Here is a 17,836-nt window from a genome sequence, read left to right on the forward strand (position 1 = left end):
GCCTAGAGGGCCATGTTAAGGGAGGCCTGAGCATTTGGGAGTGATGGAGTCTAGATCAGTTAGACCCTTGAGGCCTGCCTCCCCTCCCCTAGGAAACCATCACTTTAGGTGGGCAAACAATTGCGTGGGGCATCATAACGTCCTACTGTTCCTGTTGCTGCTTCTGTACCTAGGAACCCTGCTGATGATGTCTGTCATCTTTCTTGTATGCACCAGCGAGATGCTAGTCTCTTTATGCAAAGCAATGGCATATCTACACAGTCCCAAGGGCCCACACTAAGAACAGCAGGGATTGTGGGAGGAAGAGACAGCCAAAAGGTGGGGTTACAGGGGGGAACTGATGTGGGCAAGTCTAGAGGAAATAGCCCCTTGGGAGAATCTGTCAAGAACATGTTGAAGGTGAGTGGGGTCAGGGAGATAGGCGGGGTAGGATAAACTGTGGAGTTGAGAATTTAGCGGGGCCAGGCAGACGGGTAATGAAGGTAGAAAAGGGACAGGTAGGAGGACAGCGCAGTGGAGTGAGCTTTCCCTCAGGTGTACTGGACCAAGAGTCCAGCCCAGGAAAGAAGAGTAGGTGGGCGGGACATGTGGGGCTGTTAAGGGGGCAGGGCCAGTGAGAAACTGTCCCTCAGCTTGGTTTCTTAGTTTGCGCACAGCTTCATAGTGGCTGTCCCTGCCCCCTGCACCCTGCTGCCATTCAGCTTGGGGCTGCTAATTCCAGCTGTAGCAGTGATCACTGCCAGATGCCCCTACGAGGGTCAGGTAAGCCGGGCCCAGTGAATGAGCCTGGATACCTGGCTATGCAGAGGCATCTTGCACCTCTGCCGCCTTCACTTTCTGTGCCTTCTCCTCTGCCCTTGGCCCTGATGGTGCCTCATCAGTCCTTCCAGACCCACCTCTTCAGATGCAGCTCAGATCTCTTCTCTCCCTGGACCTCAGTGGGGTGGTCATTTTCCCTCCTGGGTGCATCGATTCCAGAGTCTACCGTTTGCTAAGCTGCTAGTTATTTGAGGGATAGGTATAGAGGTGAGTGAGTACATCCTGCACTTGTGTTGAAAAGCAACCTGCGATCAGAATAACACCGGCAGACATCCAGGAACACTGTGCACAGGAGTGGTGCAGCTCACTGGAAGAAACTGAGTTTGCCGAGGCCTGCATTGTACTCATCTTAGGTGTGACTGTGGAGAAGAAGAGGATAGGAAGGCTTAGTCGGCGAGCAGCACATCCGTGTGAAAAGGTACGGAAACCCAAAAGTAATATGTTAAGAGAATGATGAGGATATGGCTCTAATTCAAGAACAAGGAGGCATGGGCAATGAAGTTGACCATGTGGAGGTCAAGATTAAAAAGGCTCAGAAAGTCAAGTGTGGAATTTAGTTTGGATGAAGTAAAAACCTGGGAGCCATGGTAGAAAAAAAAAATTTTAAACGTTGTTTCTTTAGGAATAATTTACTCACAGTAAAAGTCTCAACCGTTTTAGTCTACAGTTAAGAATTTTGACAAGTGGAATCTGTCCTGCACTCTACACTATGATCGAGGTGAGACCAGTTTCATTACCCCAGAAAATCCTTTCATCACCTTCTGTTGTCAGTTTCTCCCCCTACATCCTTCTGATTTTTCTCTTTCCAGAATCATGTGTAAATGGAGTCTTTGCTTTTTCAGTCTGGCTTCATTTATTTAGTTCAATACATTTAAGATTCATCCATGTATTGCTCCTATGAGTAGTTTATTTCCTTTTATTGTTTTGTAGTATTGTATGCATTGTCCTACAGATTATTTACACATTCACCATTTAAAAGATTATTCATTGTATCTAGTTTTTTCATACTTTTTTGTTTTGTTTGTCCCAGGGATTGAACCCAGGGGTGCTTAACTACTGAGCTACACCCTGAGCTCCGCTACTCCCTTTATTTTTTCTTTAATTTTGTATTTCTATTTGAGTCAGGGTCTCACTAAGTTGTTTAGAGCCTTGCTAAGTGACTGAGGCTGGCTTTGAACTTGCAATCCTCCAGCCTTAGCCTCCCAAGCCACTAGAATTCAGGTATGCGCCACTGTGCCCAGCTAGTTTTTCATAGTTATTAATAAAGCAGCTACGAACACTGGTGTACAGGCATGTGAACAGAAGCTTTCATTTTCTGTTGGGTAAATTCTTAGGGGTGGCATTGCTGAGTCATAAGGTAACCATGTATGGAACCTTATAGGAAATTGCCATATTTGTCTTCCAAAACCACTGTACCATTCCTAATTTCTACCAGCAACATATGAGAATTCCAGTTGCTTCACATCCTTACCAACATTTGACACTGTCATTTGTTATTATCTTTTTATTGTAGTCTGTCTAATAAATGAGTAGTGGCATCTCATTAAGGCTCCAGGTTGTGTTTTATTAATGAGAAATGATGTTGAGCATATTTTCATGTCTTTTTGCCTATTGGTAGGTCTTTGGTAAAGTGTTTGCTCCAATATTTTGCCCATTTAAAAAAAATGAGTTTTTTCCTTAATGAATTTCAAGAGTTCTCTATACTGGACTCAGATTTATGTTTTACAAATCTTTTCAATAGGTGGCTTGTCACTTCATTTTCTTCATAGTATGTTCCAAAGAAGCAGAAGTTCTTAGTGCTGTTATTTTTCCAGTTCCAAGGATTGATGAAGGGTGCTCTACCATTGAGTGTTGTTGTTCATTCTACTTGGAACATCATGTCCTCTGTGAGGAACAGTTTCATTACATTCTTTCCAAGTTTCATTACATTCTTTCCAAACTGTGTGTCTTTGTTTCTTTTTCTTTTTAGTATTGAATAGGAATGAGAAGAGTGGGCATCTTTCCCATTGGATTCCTTTAGTATAGCAATCACGTGACTATAAAGACTCTTTCAGGAAGACTGGTGGGCAGCATCAGTGTGGGAGGGGAAGCTGCAGACCCCAAGGCACCTGAACAGACAGAGGAGCCTGTCTGCTCATCACCTCCCATCCTTTTAGTCAGCACCCACCACTGCCATATGTGGTTCCCTCCCACCTGTGACTCTTGAGCTTGGCCCTTATTCCTCAGCCCTGTGGTCTGCCTGTCTTCTCTCCAGCTTCTAGTATCATCATTGAGTTTGCCTGGCAGCCTTTTCCCTCCCTCCATCCTGTGGTTCTTCCATCCCCAGGTCAGGCCATATGCCATTGCCCTTCCTCCTCTGCTCAGAGTGAGGCCCTCCATGTCCAGGATTCTCAAAGGACCTAAATGTGGTCTGCCCTCTGGGATTCACCTATCAGGGCTCCTTTCCATTGTTGGCAGCACCCATCTCAGGCACTGATCCCATGCTCCAACTTTACTCACTTTCTACTTTGCTCCCTGACTACAACTCCTCCTAGAGTCCCTTGCTTGGTAGTTGGTGGCAAGGACTCTGGAGCCAGACCTCATAAGTCCAAATCACAGCTCTACAACTGACCAGCAGGGAGACCTTGGGTAGCTACTTAGCCCCTGGTCAGTCAACTTCCCTATCTGTAAAACAGGGAATTGTGGGATAATTCATGTAAACTGCATAGAACAGTGGCTGTACCAGAAAGTGCCCTATGTGCTGAATACAGACCACAATAAATGTTGATGAGGATGTGGGGGAAAAGATACACTCATACACTGCTGGTGGGACTGCAAATTGGTGCAACCAATCTGGAAAGCAGTATGGAGATTCCTTACAAAACTTGGAATAGAACCACCATTTGACCCCGCTACCCCTCTCCTAGGTCTATACCCAAATGACTGAAAATCAGCATATTACAGACACAGCCACATCCATGTTTATAGAAGCTCAATTCACAATAGTTAAACTGTGGAAACAGCCTGGATGCCCGTTAATGGACGAACGGATAGAGAAACTGTGGTATATATACCTAATGGAATATTACTCAGCATTAAAAGAGAATAAAATTATGACATGTCCAGGTAAATGAATGGAGTTAGAGAATATCATGCTAAGTGAAGTAAGCCAATCCCCCAAAACCAAAGGCTGAATGTTCTCTCTGATAAGGAAAAATGGAGGGACTTTGATGAGACAAAGGGGAGGCAGATGTGAGGAGGGGGCATGGGGGTAGGAAAGATGGTGGAAGTTGAGGGACATCATTACCCTAGGTACATGTATGAATGCACATATGGTGTGACACTGCATCGGGTACAAGCATAGAAATGTAAAGTTGTGCTACAATTGTGTACAATGAATTAAAATGCACTGTGCTGTCATATATACCTAATTAAAAACAAAACAAAACAAAAAAAGAAAACCTAAGGCTAGCATGGTCTGCTCCAAAGCTCAGTAGACCCGGTAGTTATGATTCTAGTACCACTCCTGACCTTTTTCCATGACCCAATGCATGTCATCCCTTCTTCTGCTGCTAAAACAGAAATCGACATAAAATTTGAAGGTAGAATGTGACTCAAACATCATTGCATTCTCAGTAGAAACACAATTGACCAAGAGAAATCTGAAAAAAACTGTTCAACATTACTAATCCTTAGAGAAATGCAAATTAAAATCATAATGAGATACCCTCTCACACCTATTAGAATGGCTATTATCAAAAAGACCAAAGAACCAGTGGCACATGACTTCATCCCAGTAACTCAGGAGGCTGAGGCGGGAGGATTATAAAGTCAAGGTAAACCGCAGCAACTTAGTGAGAACTGATCTCAGAATAAAACTTAAAAAGGTCTGCAGTTGTGTATCGGGGAACATACACCTGGGTTCAAGCCGAGTATAAATAAAAGAAAAAGAAAGACAAGATATTAAGTACTGGTCTGGATGTGGAGAAACTAGAATTCTTGTAGAATGTTTGGTGGAATGTAAATTAGTATAGTCATTATGGAAATCAGTATGGAAAGTTTCTTTAAAAATTAAAAAAAGAGCTCAGTTGGTAGAGTGCTTGCCTTGCATGGACAAGGCCCTGGGTTCAATCCCAGCACCAAAAAAAAAAAAAAAAAAAATTACCCTACGGTCCAGACATCCAACTACTTGGTATATATCCAAAGGAAATGGCATCAGTGTATTAATAGATATCTGCACCCCATGTTCATTGCAGTAATATTCTCAGAACCTAGAAATGGGAAAAGCTGTGTCTATCAGTGGGTGAGTTGATACAGAAAATGTGGTTTAGAAATATAACGGGACACTATTTAGTCTATAAATAAAATTAGGAAGTCCTGTCATTTGTGGCATTGAATGAGACCAAAGGACATTTTACTGGGGGAAATAAGCCAGGCACGGGGCAACTATCACATGATCTCACCTACATGTGGAATCTGTAAAAGTTGAACTCATAGAAAGAGAGAGCATAATGGTGACTGCCAGGGGCCCAGGAGTGGCTGGGTGGTGGATGGGGGAGATGCTGGTTCCAGGAGGCCAAATTGCACTTAGATGACAGGGGATGAGTTTAAGGGATCTATTGTACAATAAGGTGACTACAGTTAATAATAACATACAACAGAATGAGTACAGTTGATAATGTTATATACACTGGAAAATGACTCAGAGAGTAGATTTTAAGGGTTCTCAACACAAAAAAGAATATGAAATAATGTATATGTATACATGTTTCACAATATGTTTTATGCCATAAATATGTAGAAATTATTATCATTATGTTATCATCATCATCATCATCAGGGATTGTACCGAGGGTTGCTTAACCATTGAGTCACATCCCCAGCCCATTTTATGTTTTATGTTGAGACAGAATTATGTCATAAAGCCCACCCTGGAAGTGAGGAAAAGTGGGAAGATATTTAGTTGGTAGATTGCTACCTCCTCCCCAAACTGGAGCTCTGTTACAAGAAAAAGGAAGAAGTGGAGCTAGGGTAAGCGAGGAGCACTGCCTATTTCCATTAGCACTGGGCCTGAAAGGGGGATAACTAACCATCACCAAACTTCTCTCCATAAACCATATGACATGGTCTCTGTGTTAGCTGCTTTCTGTTGCTCTAACAAAATACCCAAGAATGGGTACTTTATGAAGAGATGAGGTTTATTTAGTACAGAATCCAACATTTGGCAGCCCCTGAGACTGATCTTTGGTGAGAGTGATCACAACATGGTGAATGCCATCATGGTGGGAAGACATGCAAGGGGTCGAGACTGAGTGGCCAGAAACTGGGGAGGATGAGTCTTGTTCTCTTTATAACACCCCCTCTCACAGGAACTAACAGGGACTCATGAGAAGTTCATTACTCCCTTCCAAGGGCCTCATCCCCAGTGGCCAAATTACCTTCCACTAGGCCCCACCTCTTGCAGGTTCTACCCCCTCAACACTGCCACACCGAGGACCTAGCCTCCAGCCTATGAACCTTTGGGGGATAAACTACATCCATCCTCACAAGCTCCAACAAAGCCACATTGTAAGAGCAGGATGTCCCCGTCCAGAAGTGTGTGAGGGCAGGGGAAGCAGCCAGAGCCCCCATTCCGGAACCTCTCTGATGTCACACTTGTAGTCATGGTACTCTGGGTGCCAACCCAGGAGAAGGAGCGGTTGGCTCTCATTTGTTTGAGAGCAGGCATCGCAGCATGACTGAATCAAACGATTTATTGTCCCCACCCCTACCCCCAGCCAAATCCTGGCTACTCTCAAGCCTCTGGGCTTGTTTCACTGTGGCAGCCCTGGTGTCTCTAAGTGCTGTGTTCTTTACGTTTCCGTGAGTCTCTGGGCCAGCTGTCTGTTTCTCAAAAAGAGACAGAAGGGAAATAGACAGTGAGAGTGCAGAGGCAGGGAGGTGGAGGGAGGCCAGGAGGGGAAGGAGGATATTTAGTGGGAAGCACAGAGATGTGGGGAGCCTGAGGCTTTGGAGGACTGTGGGAGGCTGGTAATGCTGGTGACATTTGGTGGAGGGAATGGGGTCTGTCTCTAGCCTGGATATTCAGATCTGACCTTAAGGTGTATGGGTCTGACCTCAGGTAAGCAGGGCCTCATGGGGGCTCCGGGTTGCCCCCAACTAGAACTGAGTCTGGTCCCCTGGTTTCAGAGGCCGAGCACTGGCGCAAGATGAAGAGTGGGCCTACCCAGTGGTCTCCGGACTTCTCTGCCTCCTGAGTTTGTACAGCCTCATTGGCATGAATTTTTCGGACCCAGGAATCTTACACAGAGGTAAGGCCTCAGACTCCTGGGAGAGGGAGGTGGCACCCCAAGGACTGGTGCCTACAGGGGTCATTTGTAAAGGGCTGACCCCACCTGTGGCCTCAGGATCCCTTCTTACCCTGTAATTATTACTTGGGCCTTGGCACTTCATTTCCCAAACCAATGAAGTGTGAAAAACAGAATCCTGGAGGTTTTCCAGTTGCTTTAGAAGGGAGGACGGGGCAAGAGAGGCAGCAGGCTCTTCCAACCACGCAGTTCCCCCTTCCTCCTTCCCATTTCACACCCGACTCCAAGCACTGATCACTATTCCACACGGGGAGCTCCATGTAGAGCTCCTGTGGCTGGACAGCCCTTCTCTCTGACTGCCGCCCATCTGAGTGGTCAGCTTACTCAACAGGGACCGGGGTTCCCCTGCCCTCCTCCTCCCCACTTTCTTGATGCCCAGTGATGCTATGGGGCTGCTCCGAGCATCAGAGTGATTCAAGGGCCTCCTCCACTGCCCACACCTCTCCCCCTACTAGGCGCCTTCGAGCAGTACCCTGAGACTGTATACATGGCCCGAGTGAATGGCAGGTTGTACCACATGCCGTGGTGTCCCACCTGTTATTTTCACCGCCTGCCCCGAACCTTCCACTGCGAAAGGTGTGACATCTGTGTGGAGGTGAGTGCTCCTCCTCCCTGTCCACTCACCAACCTATCTCCGGGCACCTGGCCAGGACCAGGAACCTCACATCATGAGTGGGCCAGGTGGGGGTATCAGACCATGTTCCCAGAGTGCTTCAAGTGGCTCTCAGCCACTGTTGGTCACTTATATATGTCATCACCTCTGTGTCTGCACCTGTCCTGGGAGGCTGGCCTTGTTTGCACAGGTGTGACATGCAAAGGGCATCCCCTCTGTGCTGAGCCTGGTGGAGTCAGGGGAAGGAAAGGCAGCGACTGTCCCCTCCCCTGGCTTGCTGATACTAGAGTCCCAGCTCTTTAGGCTGACTGCTGCCCTGTCCTGGGGATCTTTTCCTGTCTTTGTCTGGGTGTCCCAGTTGGAGGGTTTCCTGGGTTCTGAGTGTGTTTCTCTGATGTGCCCACCCTGCTCAGGTTCACAAGTGCAGACAGCCAGTAGTGGAAGGGCATTTTTTCATCCTTATCCAGTACTTGAGGAAATGGAGGCCCAGAGTTTTCATGTCCTGGTCCACGTGACACCAGGCAGGTCTTGTCTCTAAAGACCTCACTCAGGACAGGTGATTTGATGAGCCATGGGGTCCTAACTGTGCTCTCACCATGGAAATGCCAGGTTCTCGCTGAGATGGGAACCCTTATGTAAGGTCAAGAGCAGGCGGCCTAGAGGGCTGCGCTGGGGAGGCCCCAGGATTAGGGGGTGATGGAGGCCATTCCAGAAGGACCCTCAGACCTGCCTCCTCTCCCCTAGGAGTTCAACCACCATTGCAGGTGGGTGAATAACTGCGTGGGGCACCGAAACATCCGGCTCTACCTGCTACTCCTCGTGTCCCTGTGCCTCTATCTGGGTACCGTGCTGGCCACCTGCGTGGTTTTCATCATACGCAGGAGGAACATGGCGTTTTTGGACAAAACCATGACGTATCCACACAGTCCCAAGGGCCCACACTGGGAAGAGCTGGTGCGGTGGGGAGGGAGGGGCAAACAGCCCAGGAGGGTCAGGATGACAGGGGAGGGGCTGAGGTGGACGGGGCTAGAGGGAGAAGTCACTGGGGAGGACCTGTGAAGGACATTTGGAAGGCCAGTGGGGTCAGGGACATGGGCGGGGTAGGATGCCTGTGAAGTTAAGAATCTAGGGGCCCACAGAGTAGGGTAATGAAAGTTGAAAAGGGACAGGTGGGAGGACAGTGTGGTGGAGGGAGGTTTCCCTTGGGTGTATTGGACTAACTGTCCAGTACAGGGAGGGAGAGCAGTGGGTGGTGCTAGCTGGGGCAGGAGGGAGGGAAGGAGGGAGCAGTGGGGTCGAAAGCGGGGCCAGGGAGGAGCTCTTCCATGGCTTCCCTTCTTAGCCTGTGCACAGCATCCTAGTGGCTGTACCTGCTGGGGCCCTCCTGGTCCCGCTCATCCTGCAATTGTTCATCAAGGCAGTGGCGGTGGGCACCGCCAGGCGACCCTATGAGGAGAAGGTAAGCGGTGAGTGCGTGTGCCTTTGGCTGTGTGGAGGCATCTTGCACCTCTTCAATTAGACACTTTGTGCGCTTTCTCCACTGCCCTTGGCCCTGATGATGCCTCATGAGTCCTTCCAGACCCACCTCTGAAGATGCAGCTCAGGTATTCCTATACCCTGGAGCTTGGAGCCATTCTGCCTCCTGGGTGCATTGCATTGAAAGCCTACTGTGTGCTGGGTGTTCTAGGTGGTGGTTATTTGAGGGATCAGTGTAGGGGTGAGTAAGTACATTGTGCACTTGTGTTGATAAGCAACCTGCCATCCGAATAACACCGGGAGACACCAGGAACACTCTGAGAGAGGGGTCAGTCCTGAGTGGTGTAGCCGACTGGAAAAGACTGGGAGTTTGGCGAAGCCCACGCTGTAGAGGAGAACATGCCACTCTCTGTCCTAGGTGTGCTTTTGGAGAGGCAGACAGGAGGGCATTGACTGTGAGAGGTACAATTTTGTAGAAAGGCACAGAAATCTGAAAGTAGGGTGTTAACAGAATGATGAAGAAATGGATCTAGTTCAAGCACAAGGTGACATGGGCAATGAGGTTGACCCCATCGGGGTCAAGATTAGAAAGGCCCAGAAAGCCAAGCATGGAATTCCGTTTGGAAGAAGTGGAAACCTGGGTGCCATGGTAAAAGTTTGTAAAAATGTCATTCATTGAGGGGTAATTACAACCAGTAAAATTCACCCTTTTTAGTCTATAGTTAGGGATTTTGACAAATGACGTCGTGTATTCTCCACCAAGATCAAGGTTAACCAGTTTCATTACCCAGAAAATCCTTTCATCTCTTGTTGTCATTTTCTCTCCCTGAGTCCTTGTGGTTTTTCTCTTTCCAGAATCATGCATAAATGGTGTTGTGGGCTTTCTAGTCTGGCTTCATTCACTGAGCACAATGCATTTGAGATTCAACTATGTAGTTGCTCACATCAGTAGTTTATTGTCTTTTGTTTCTGTGTAGTATTGTATTTCCCTACAGACTATTTGTACATTCACCAATTGAAGGATTTTTTTACTTTGCATCTAGGTTTTGGCAGAATTTTTGTTTTGTTTTTGTACCAGGGATTGAACCCAGAGGTGCTTAACCACTGAGCAACAATCCCAGCCTCACCCACCCCCACCCCCATTACCCTTATGTTTTCTTTTTGAAAAATTTTTAAAATTTTGAGAAAGGGTCTTACTAAGTTGCTAAAGGCTTTCCTAAGTTACTGAGGCTTTGAACTTGTCACCCACTTGACTTAGCCTCCCAAGCCATTAAAGTCATGGGGAACTGTGCCCAGCCAGTTTCAGGCAGTTATAAATAAAGCTGCTACAACAACCATTGATGCATAGACATGTGGACATAAGTTTTCATTTCTGTTGGGTAAATTGTTAAGGGTAGCATTGCTGAGTCATAAGATAAACATATGGGACATTTTAGAAAACAACTCTACTGTTTCTATTTTGTACCAGCAATGAATGAGAATTCCAGTTGCTCCACATCCTCACTAGCATTTGACACTGTCATTGGTCACTATTCTTTTTTGTTTTCAAATTGTACCCTGTCTAATAAATGAGTAGTGGTATATCACTAGGGCTCCACTCTGTATTTTCCTAATGACTAATGATGTTGAGCATATTTTCGTGTCTTATAAGCCATGGGTATATTGATGGTGAAGTGTTTGCTCCAAACTTTTGCCTATTTAAAAAAAAAAACTGTTTTTTTCTTATTGAGTTTCAGGAGTTCTCTATACTGGATTATGTGTTGCAAATCTTTTCTTGCAATTCATGGCTTGACATTTCATTTTCTTCATCGCATCTTCCAAAGAGCAGGAGTCCTTAGTGTTGATGTTTTTCCAGCACTGAGGATCGAACCAGGGGTGCTCGACCACTGAGATGCTTCCCCAGCATTCGTTGTTGTTCACTCTGAATGGAACCTCATGTCCTGTGGAGCAGTTTCATTGCTTTCTTCCCCATCTGTGTCTTTATTGCTTTTTCTTTGAGCATCCAGTAGGAATGATAGGAGTGGGCATCTTTGCCCTGGGATTCCTTTAGTATGGCAATCACTTAACTAAAGTCTCTTTCAGGAAGACTGGTGGGCAGCATCAGTGGGGGAGGGGAAGTTGCAGACCCTGAGGCAGCTGAACAGACAGAGGAGCCTGTCTGCTCATAACCTCCCATCCTTTTAGTCACCACCCCACCACTGCCATATTTGGTTCCCTCCCACCTGTGACTCCTGTGCTTGGCCCTTATTCCTCAGCCCTATGGTCTGCCTGTCTTCTCCTGTCTCCAGCTTCTATTATCATCATTGAGTTTGCCTGGCAGCCTTTTCCCTTTCTCCATCCTGTGGTTCTTCCAGCCATAGGTCAGGCCATAGGCCATCGCCCTTCCTCCTCTGCTCAGAGTGAGGCCTTCCAAGTCCAGGATCCCCAAGTCTCAAGGGACCGAAATGTGGTCTGCACTCTAAGATTCACCAGACAGGGCTCCTTTCTATTCTTGGCAGCACTAATTTCAGGCACTGATCCCATGCTCCAACTTTCACTCCCACCATACTCCATTCCCTGACTTCAACTCCTCCTAGACTCACTTGCTTGGTGGTTGGTGGCAAAGACTCTGGTGAAGACCACATAAGTTCAAATCGCAGCTCTAGAACTGACCAGCAGGGAGACCTGGGGTATGCTACTCAGCCCCTGGTCACTCAATTTCTCTATCTGTAAAACAGGGAATTATGGGTTAATTCATGTAAACCTCATAGAACAGTGACTGGTACCAGAGAGTGCCCTGTGTGCTGCTGTTACATCACTACCATTCCTTCCCATGGTCATCTACACATGTTTGTGCTCAGATTAAAAGACATACAAGTCCCAGCCTTAACATCCCAGGCCTCTACTCCACCTGTTGTATGTTCTGGGCCTTATTTCCTGACAGAGTTGACCTTGTTCACTAGCCTCCCCTTCACTTCCTGGCCCAAGTCAGCCCAGCCCTTGCTGTCAGGATGATGCTCTCATTAATGGCCAAATTCAGCAGACATCTTCAGACTACTCTCTCTGGTCTAGACACAGCCTCTGAAACCAGAAGTCGTTGTCTCAGCACTTAACTCTCTGGGCTTCTCCTCTGCATGTACCTGGGTGGTGTGAGCTGGGTTGCCTACATGGTTCCCATGATACTCTCTCTCTGCTCTTCCTTTTCCACTCCCCTTGGTGCACAGGGCCTCGGGTTGCAGCTGCCCTCACCCACTGAAAGTAGGCTGGCCATGCTGTTTGTGGTGTGCTTTCCATCCCCAGTGCAGTGACTGGGCTTTGGTTTTTTGCTACTCGGTATTAAACCAAGGGGCACTTTACCACTGAGCTACATTCCCAGTCCCTGCTCCTTTTTATTATGAATCAGGGTCTCACTAGGTTGCTGAGGCTGGTCTCAGACCTGCCTCAGTTTCCCAAGTCACTGGGATTACAGGTGTGTGCCACCGTGCCTGGTTGGACAGAAGCATTTTTGATGCCCTGAAATATTTCTGGTGGGGGTGCATCTCAGTGGTAGAGTGTGTGCTTAGCATGTGCAAGGCCCTGAATTCTTCAATCCCCAGCACACAGAGAAAAGACATCTGAATTAATGAGTGAACCATCAAACAGAAGAACCAACATTTGGGGATAGAAGGAAAGAGGAAAGGAACAGAGAAGAATGGTGTCCTGACCCCCCAGGATAAGGGGAAGAAGGAGAGGCAGCAGGAAGTTGGGCAGAAGATGGGGCAAGAAGAAGATGCTGCTGGATTTTGGTCCTGTGGAGTGTGAGGGTGTTTGAGACACAGAATTGGAGCAGGAGCCCCAAGAGTGAAGCCAGTGAGAGAGGCTGGTCTGGGTGCCTCAGAGCTGTTGGATTCGACTTGTGTGTGATAGGGTTCCATGTTGGGGGAGGATGGTATTCACATTTACTGCTCAGTTCTTCGAAATTTACTATCATTCCTTAAACATTTTCTATATTTTATGTACGATCAATATTTTCTACACATGATATAAATCTAATCAAATATTCTTTCTCTAAGTTTAAAGGTTCTGTAATATTTTAATGCTCCGCTATTAATTAATTTATTTCTTCTGGTACTAGGGATTGAACCCACAGGTGCTTTACCACCAAAGCTGCATCCCTAATCCTTGCTCTATTTTGTTTTGAGATAGGGTGTCACTAAATTGTTGAGGGCCTTGCTAAGTTGTTGAGACTGGCCTTGAACTTGTGATCCTCCAGCCTCAAAATCCCAATTCCCTGGGGTTACAGGTGTGTGCCACTGTACCTGGTGATATACTCATTTCTTAAGTACTGTGAACACCTTAAAGGAGGCAGAACCTCATAGAGGACATTGATTCGAGTTGCTTTTTGGACATATTCCAGAGCTGTTCTGATGTGGAATTGTCTTTCCTTCAGGGGAGGAGAGTGTTGAAGATGAAAGTCTTCATGTGTAGGCCATTGGAGACTTGGGGTGGATAGAGGTGCTGCTGGGCCACTTTACATTCTAACAGAGTATTTGCTACCTAAAGCTCATGAAGTTGGGGTGAAACTCAACCTGTTCTGGAAGGAGGAGTGGTCGAGGCTGATGGATGGGCTCAGGGGAAAGAGAAAGTAGAATAAGGGAGAGGAGAAGCCAGTCAGAGTCCTGGGAAGGACATGACCTTTCCTGCTTTGTGTACGGAAGGTCTTCAGCTCAGATTTTCTTGGAAAATCTGATTTTTGACTAGGGAAATATGTCTGGGCATCCCCTGCTGCCACTGGTCTCCCAGATAGTGAAACTCAATGAAGGTAGATTTTTAGAAAAATCAAGAGGTAAGAGAGTCAAGTGGGAGTGGGGTGGTGACACCATCTTTGGATCAGTTGAGCAGAACAGCACGAGACAGATCTTAAAAGGTACCTGGAAGGATGAGGTGAGAGGACAGGTGAGGCCAATGGAGACACAGCAAGGATCCTGCAAAAGGAAGCACTAGGGGTTGAGAGCCCTGAGAAGGCAGGAGAGGTGGGTGCTGGGTCAGCACTGTCTGAGGACAGCTGCTCACAAGTGGGTCGAGGGAGGTCACGCTTCCTGGGATCCTGGGAGGGCAGGAGGCCCTGGGTCACTCTTGGGCACCCCTGTACCTAGAGCCTGGCCACAGGCCCAGGTTGAGCCCTGGATTAACTGACCAACTTAGCGAGGGTCCCTGGGAGATGGCCGTGCCCAGTCCTGCTGATTCTGAGCTCCTCTTCCCTTCCTCATCTCCCTCCAGTATGACAAGGCATTCAATGTGGGCTGCCCAAGAAACTGCTACATCGCACTATGTGCACCCCTGGGACCCAAGTGAGTTGGTAAACCAAGGGCTCAAGTGGTGGACCCTGGGGCTGGTGGGGTGGGGTGAAGCTGGGTCTAGTTCCCTGATCCCTGTCTCCAGCTCCCAGCCTTAACACTCCCTGTTCCTTTCTTTTGGGGTTTTCTCCAGGGCACTCTGGGAGTTTCTGGGAATTTCACTCTTCCTTGGTGTTGTAGGTTCTTGCCCCAAGAATTGTGCTCTAGGGGAATGGCAGCCTGGATAAGGCTCCTGGGCTCTGTGCTTTCCCAGCTGAGGGTGAGAGTGGTCAGGGAGACCAGGCCAAGGTGGGTAGTGACTCCTTGCATTTGGCCTGTTGCTTCCCAGGTACATGTCCAAGGCGGTCTGCCTTCAGGTGGACGAGGGGACCAACTGGGGGCCAAAAGAACACCTTAAAGACCTCCTTTGGCCCAGGTCTGCCACTCAGGCCCCCCCAAGGAGTGGCAAGGCTGCACCTGTACAGAAGGTAAGGAGTATCGGGTGTGCTTTGAACCATGAGGGTCTGTGGTTGCACATGTGTTGGGGGAAGCCCCCATGTGGGGCAGGCCCTGGAGCTGAAGCACTTGGAGCATAAGGAGTGGGATTATGGACCTTGAGGGTGCAGGGTCCAGGTCACAGGGCTTCAGAGCACACCCAGGTGTCCCTGAATAGAGAAAGAGGAAAAGACTGAAACACACTTTCTGGTTGGCTTTGTGCCAGTCCTTACTTTTTTGGTCCCCAGTTTCCTCATCTATTAATGAGGACTGAGACTAGTCCAGTAGTTTATGTTTTAAAGAAAATTCTGTTTCTTTTATATGTGTGTGTGTGTGTGTGTGTATGTGTGTTGTTTGTGTGTTTGTGTGTATGTATGTACATATATAAATATCAGTTGTAGATGGACACATTTATTTTATTTGTTTATTTTTATGTGGTGCCATGGATTGAACCTAGTTCCTCATGCATGCTAGGCAAGCACTCTACCCCAGAGCCACAACCCCAGCACTCCAGATTCTTTATTTATGGAAATTTTTGACATACAATGTGAAACATTTGTGTGAAACATTAGGTGTACAGTGGGGTGTGCTTGATGCTGAGGGCCATTGCCAAGTAGGAATGACGCATCAAAATTTCCTTGCTAGCGTACCCCATGTTAAATGGATTTCGCTGTTGACATTGCATGTAAGGTGACCTTGCTCAAGGACCAAGGCGGATCCAGGTTTAGAGCTGATCAGGTTTGAGGAAGTATCCCGGTCCTTGGGTTTAGGGCCTTCCCGGTTTAAGACAATAGGGGTTTTAGGGAAGTTGGAGGTTGAAGATTATTGCTGCCGGGATTAGGGTGTTCCTGCTGCTTGTTCCCGTTGAGATTCAAATGGGATATTGGAAAAAAAGCCTTGTGGAGTAGGTGAATTGGGCAGCAGAACTGGATTTCCCCAGAACGTGTGTGTAGAGGCCGGTGTGAGTTCGGTGTGAGAATTGCTGTTTGAATCTACAAAGCTGTGTGGTGGCTCGTGATTCTGTGCCCAGCCAAGACTATGGCAGGGGTGGGTAACCCACAGTGCCCCCCATGGTCCCTTGCCGTGATGTGGTGTCAGCCCTCTCCCTTGTCCTGCCTCTAGGCATCCAGGTACTTGACTGTGAGCTGTGGGGTGGAGGTTAGGGAGAACCCCATGTACTGACTCTGTTTTTAGCTTCTCATCAGCCCAGTGGTGCATTGGGAGGCTTCCAAGGGAGGCTTGACCTCCTATTCTCCCTTCACACCCAGCAATGCCAGGACATGCACCAGAAGTTCATCTCCTGACCCCCATGTGGGGGTCTCTTGTTCCTGAGCCCTCACTCCCCTGTTGAGAGTGCCAAGACCCCCATGTCTGTTATATACACATATTTTGTGCTGCTTCCTATGGCAGCTGTGCCTATGTGTCCTAGGTTCAGGGAAGTGTGGGTGGAAGCTCTGAGGGGCTGGGACAGAGCCCTCCTGGAAGGGAAGATCCTTGCTCTCTGGAGAATCAAGCTCAGGAACCAACACTGCCTGACTCTTTGCCCTTGGGCAAGACTTTCAGCATGTCTCTCATCCTTAAAATGTGGCAACAGTAATAATCACAGTGACTGACCTGGATGGCTTCCTGGCAAGGGCTGCAGATGGACAATACCCACGAGCGTGGATAATACCAAGTGTGCCGGAAAAGATTTCATATAATAGGAAGGGAACTTGTTTATTATGAGTCCTAATAGGGTAGTAGATTACTCATAAATTACAAAGTTTCAGTTAAACATGAGTAAGTTTTGGAGATATAATGGTCAATAAGGTTGTTCCAGTTAATTTACTGCACACTTGAAAACTGATAATACAGTTGGGTACAGGGGTGCCCATCTATAAGCCCAGCTACTCAAGAAACTGAGGCAGGAGGATCACAAATCAAGGATCAGTAACTTAAAGAGAATTGTTTTCTGTATCAATAAAAAAAAAGTTTTGGGCATGTAGGTCAATGATAACAATTCAATCCTCAGATGTGGAAAAGGAAAGAAAAATTGACCATCAGTTTTGTGGGTTTTCTGTTTGTTTGAGGTGGAGTTCCCAGTATGTTGGCCAGGCCAGTCTTGAACTTCTGAGGTCAAGCAAAACCTCCTATGTCAGTGTGCTGAGTCCTGGAAGGCAGGTGTGTACCACTGGACTGGCTAGAAAAGGGATTGTAAATTGGGTTTGGTGGCACATGACAAATTCCAGCAAGTCAGGAACTGAGGCAGCTTTAGGCCAGCCTCTGCAATTAGCAAGACTGTATCTCAAAATAAGAAGAGCTAGGGAAAAAGCCAAGTGGTAGGATGTCCTTAGGATCAACCCCCCAGTGCTGGGGGAAAGTGTGTGTGTATACACACACACACACACACACACACACACACACACACACACACACACACATAGATATAAAGATATATACACACACATATATATATTTCATTATATAGAAGGATTAGGAGATTTTAGATTTCTGCTTTGGGGCTAGTATGAATAAGCATGAAAACTCATGTCCTTGAGCATGCTAGGCAAGAGCTGTACCATTGAGCCACACCAGAGACCTTACATTTAAATTTGGGTTATTTTCTCACTGTTAGTTATTAGAGTACCCCACTTTTATCTCTTTTTTTTCCATTTTTGGGGGCGTGAGGTGGGGCTTCCTCTGATGCTCAGACTGGTCTCAAATTTGTGGGCTGCAGTGACTCTCCTGCTCCTGATTTCTGAGCAGGGGGGATTACAGGTGCAAGCCACCACACTTGGCTGTACAATCTCTTA

The 17,836-nt window shown here is 47.2% G+C and overlaps 1 protein-coding gene across 1 annotated transcript; it reads left to right on the forward strand.

The window, feature by feature from the left end:
* Positions 1 to 390: 390 nt before the first annotated feature.
* Positions 391 to 16,226, forward strand: LOC308633224 (palmitoyltransferase ZDHHC19-like; the record flags this gene model as incomplete). The annotated part of the gene is made up of 10 exons (XM_081265753.1): positions 391 to 399; positions 702 to 762; positions 6,874 to 6,919; positions 6,988 to 7,109; positions 7,622 to 7,761; positions 8,524 to 8,693; positions 9,133 to 9,238; positions 14,494 to 14,564; positions 14,899 to 15,037; positions 16,167 to 16,226. The coding sequence occupies 10 exons, from the start codon at positions 391 to 393 to the stop codon at positions 16,224 to 16,226; spliced, it is 924 nt and encodes a 307-aa protein (XP_081121879.1).
* Positions 16,227 to 17,836: the final 1,610 nt, after the last annotated feature.

The sequence above is a fragment of the Spermophilus citellus genome (assembly GCF_964194105.1).
Source record: "Spermophilus citellus genome assembly, chromosome: 14".
Classification (NCBI taxonomy): domain Eukaryota; kingdom Metazoa; phylum Chordata; class Mammalia; order Rodentia; family Sciuridae; genus Spermophilus; species Spermophilus citellus.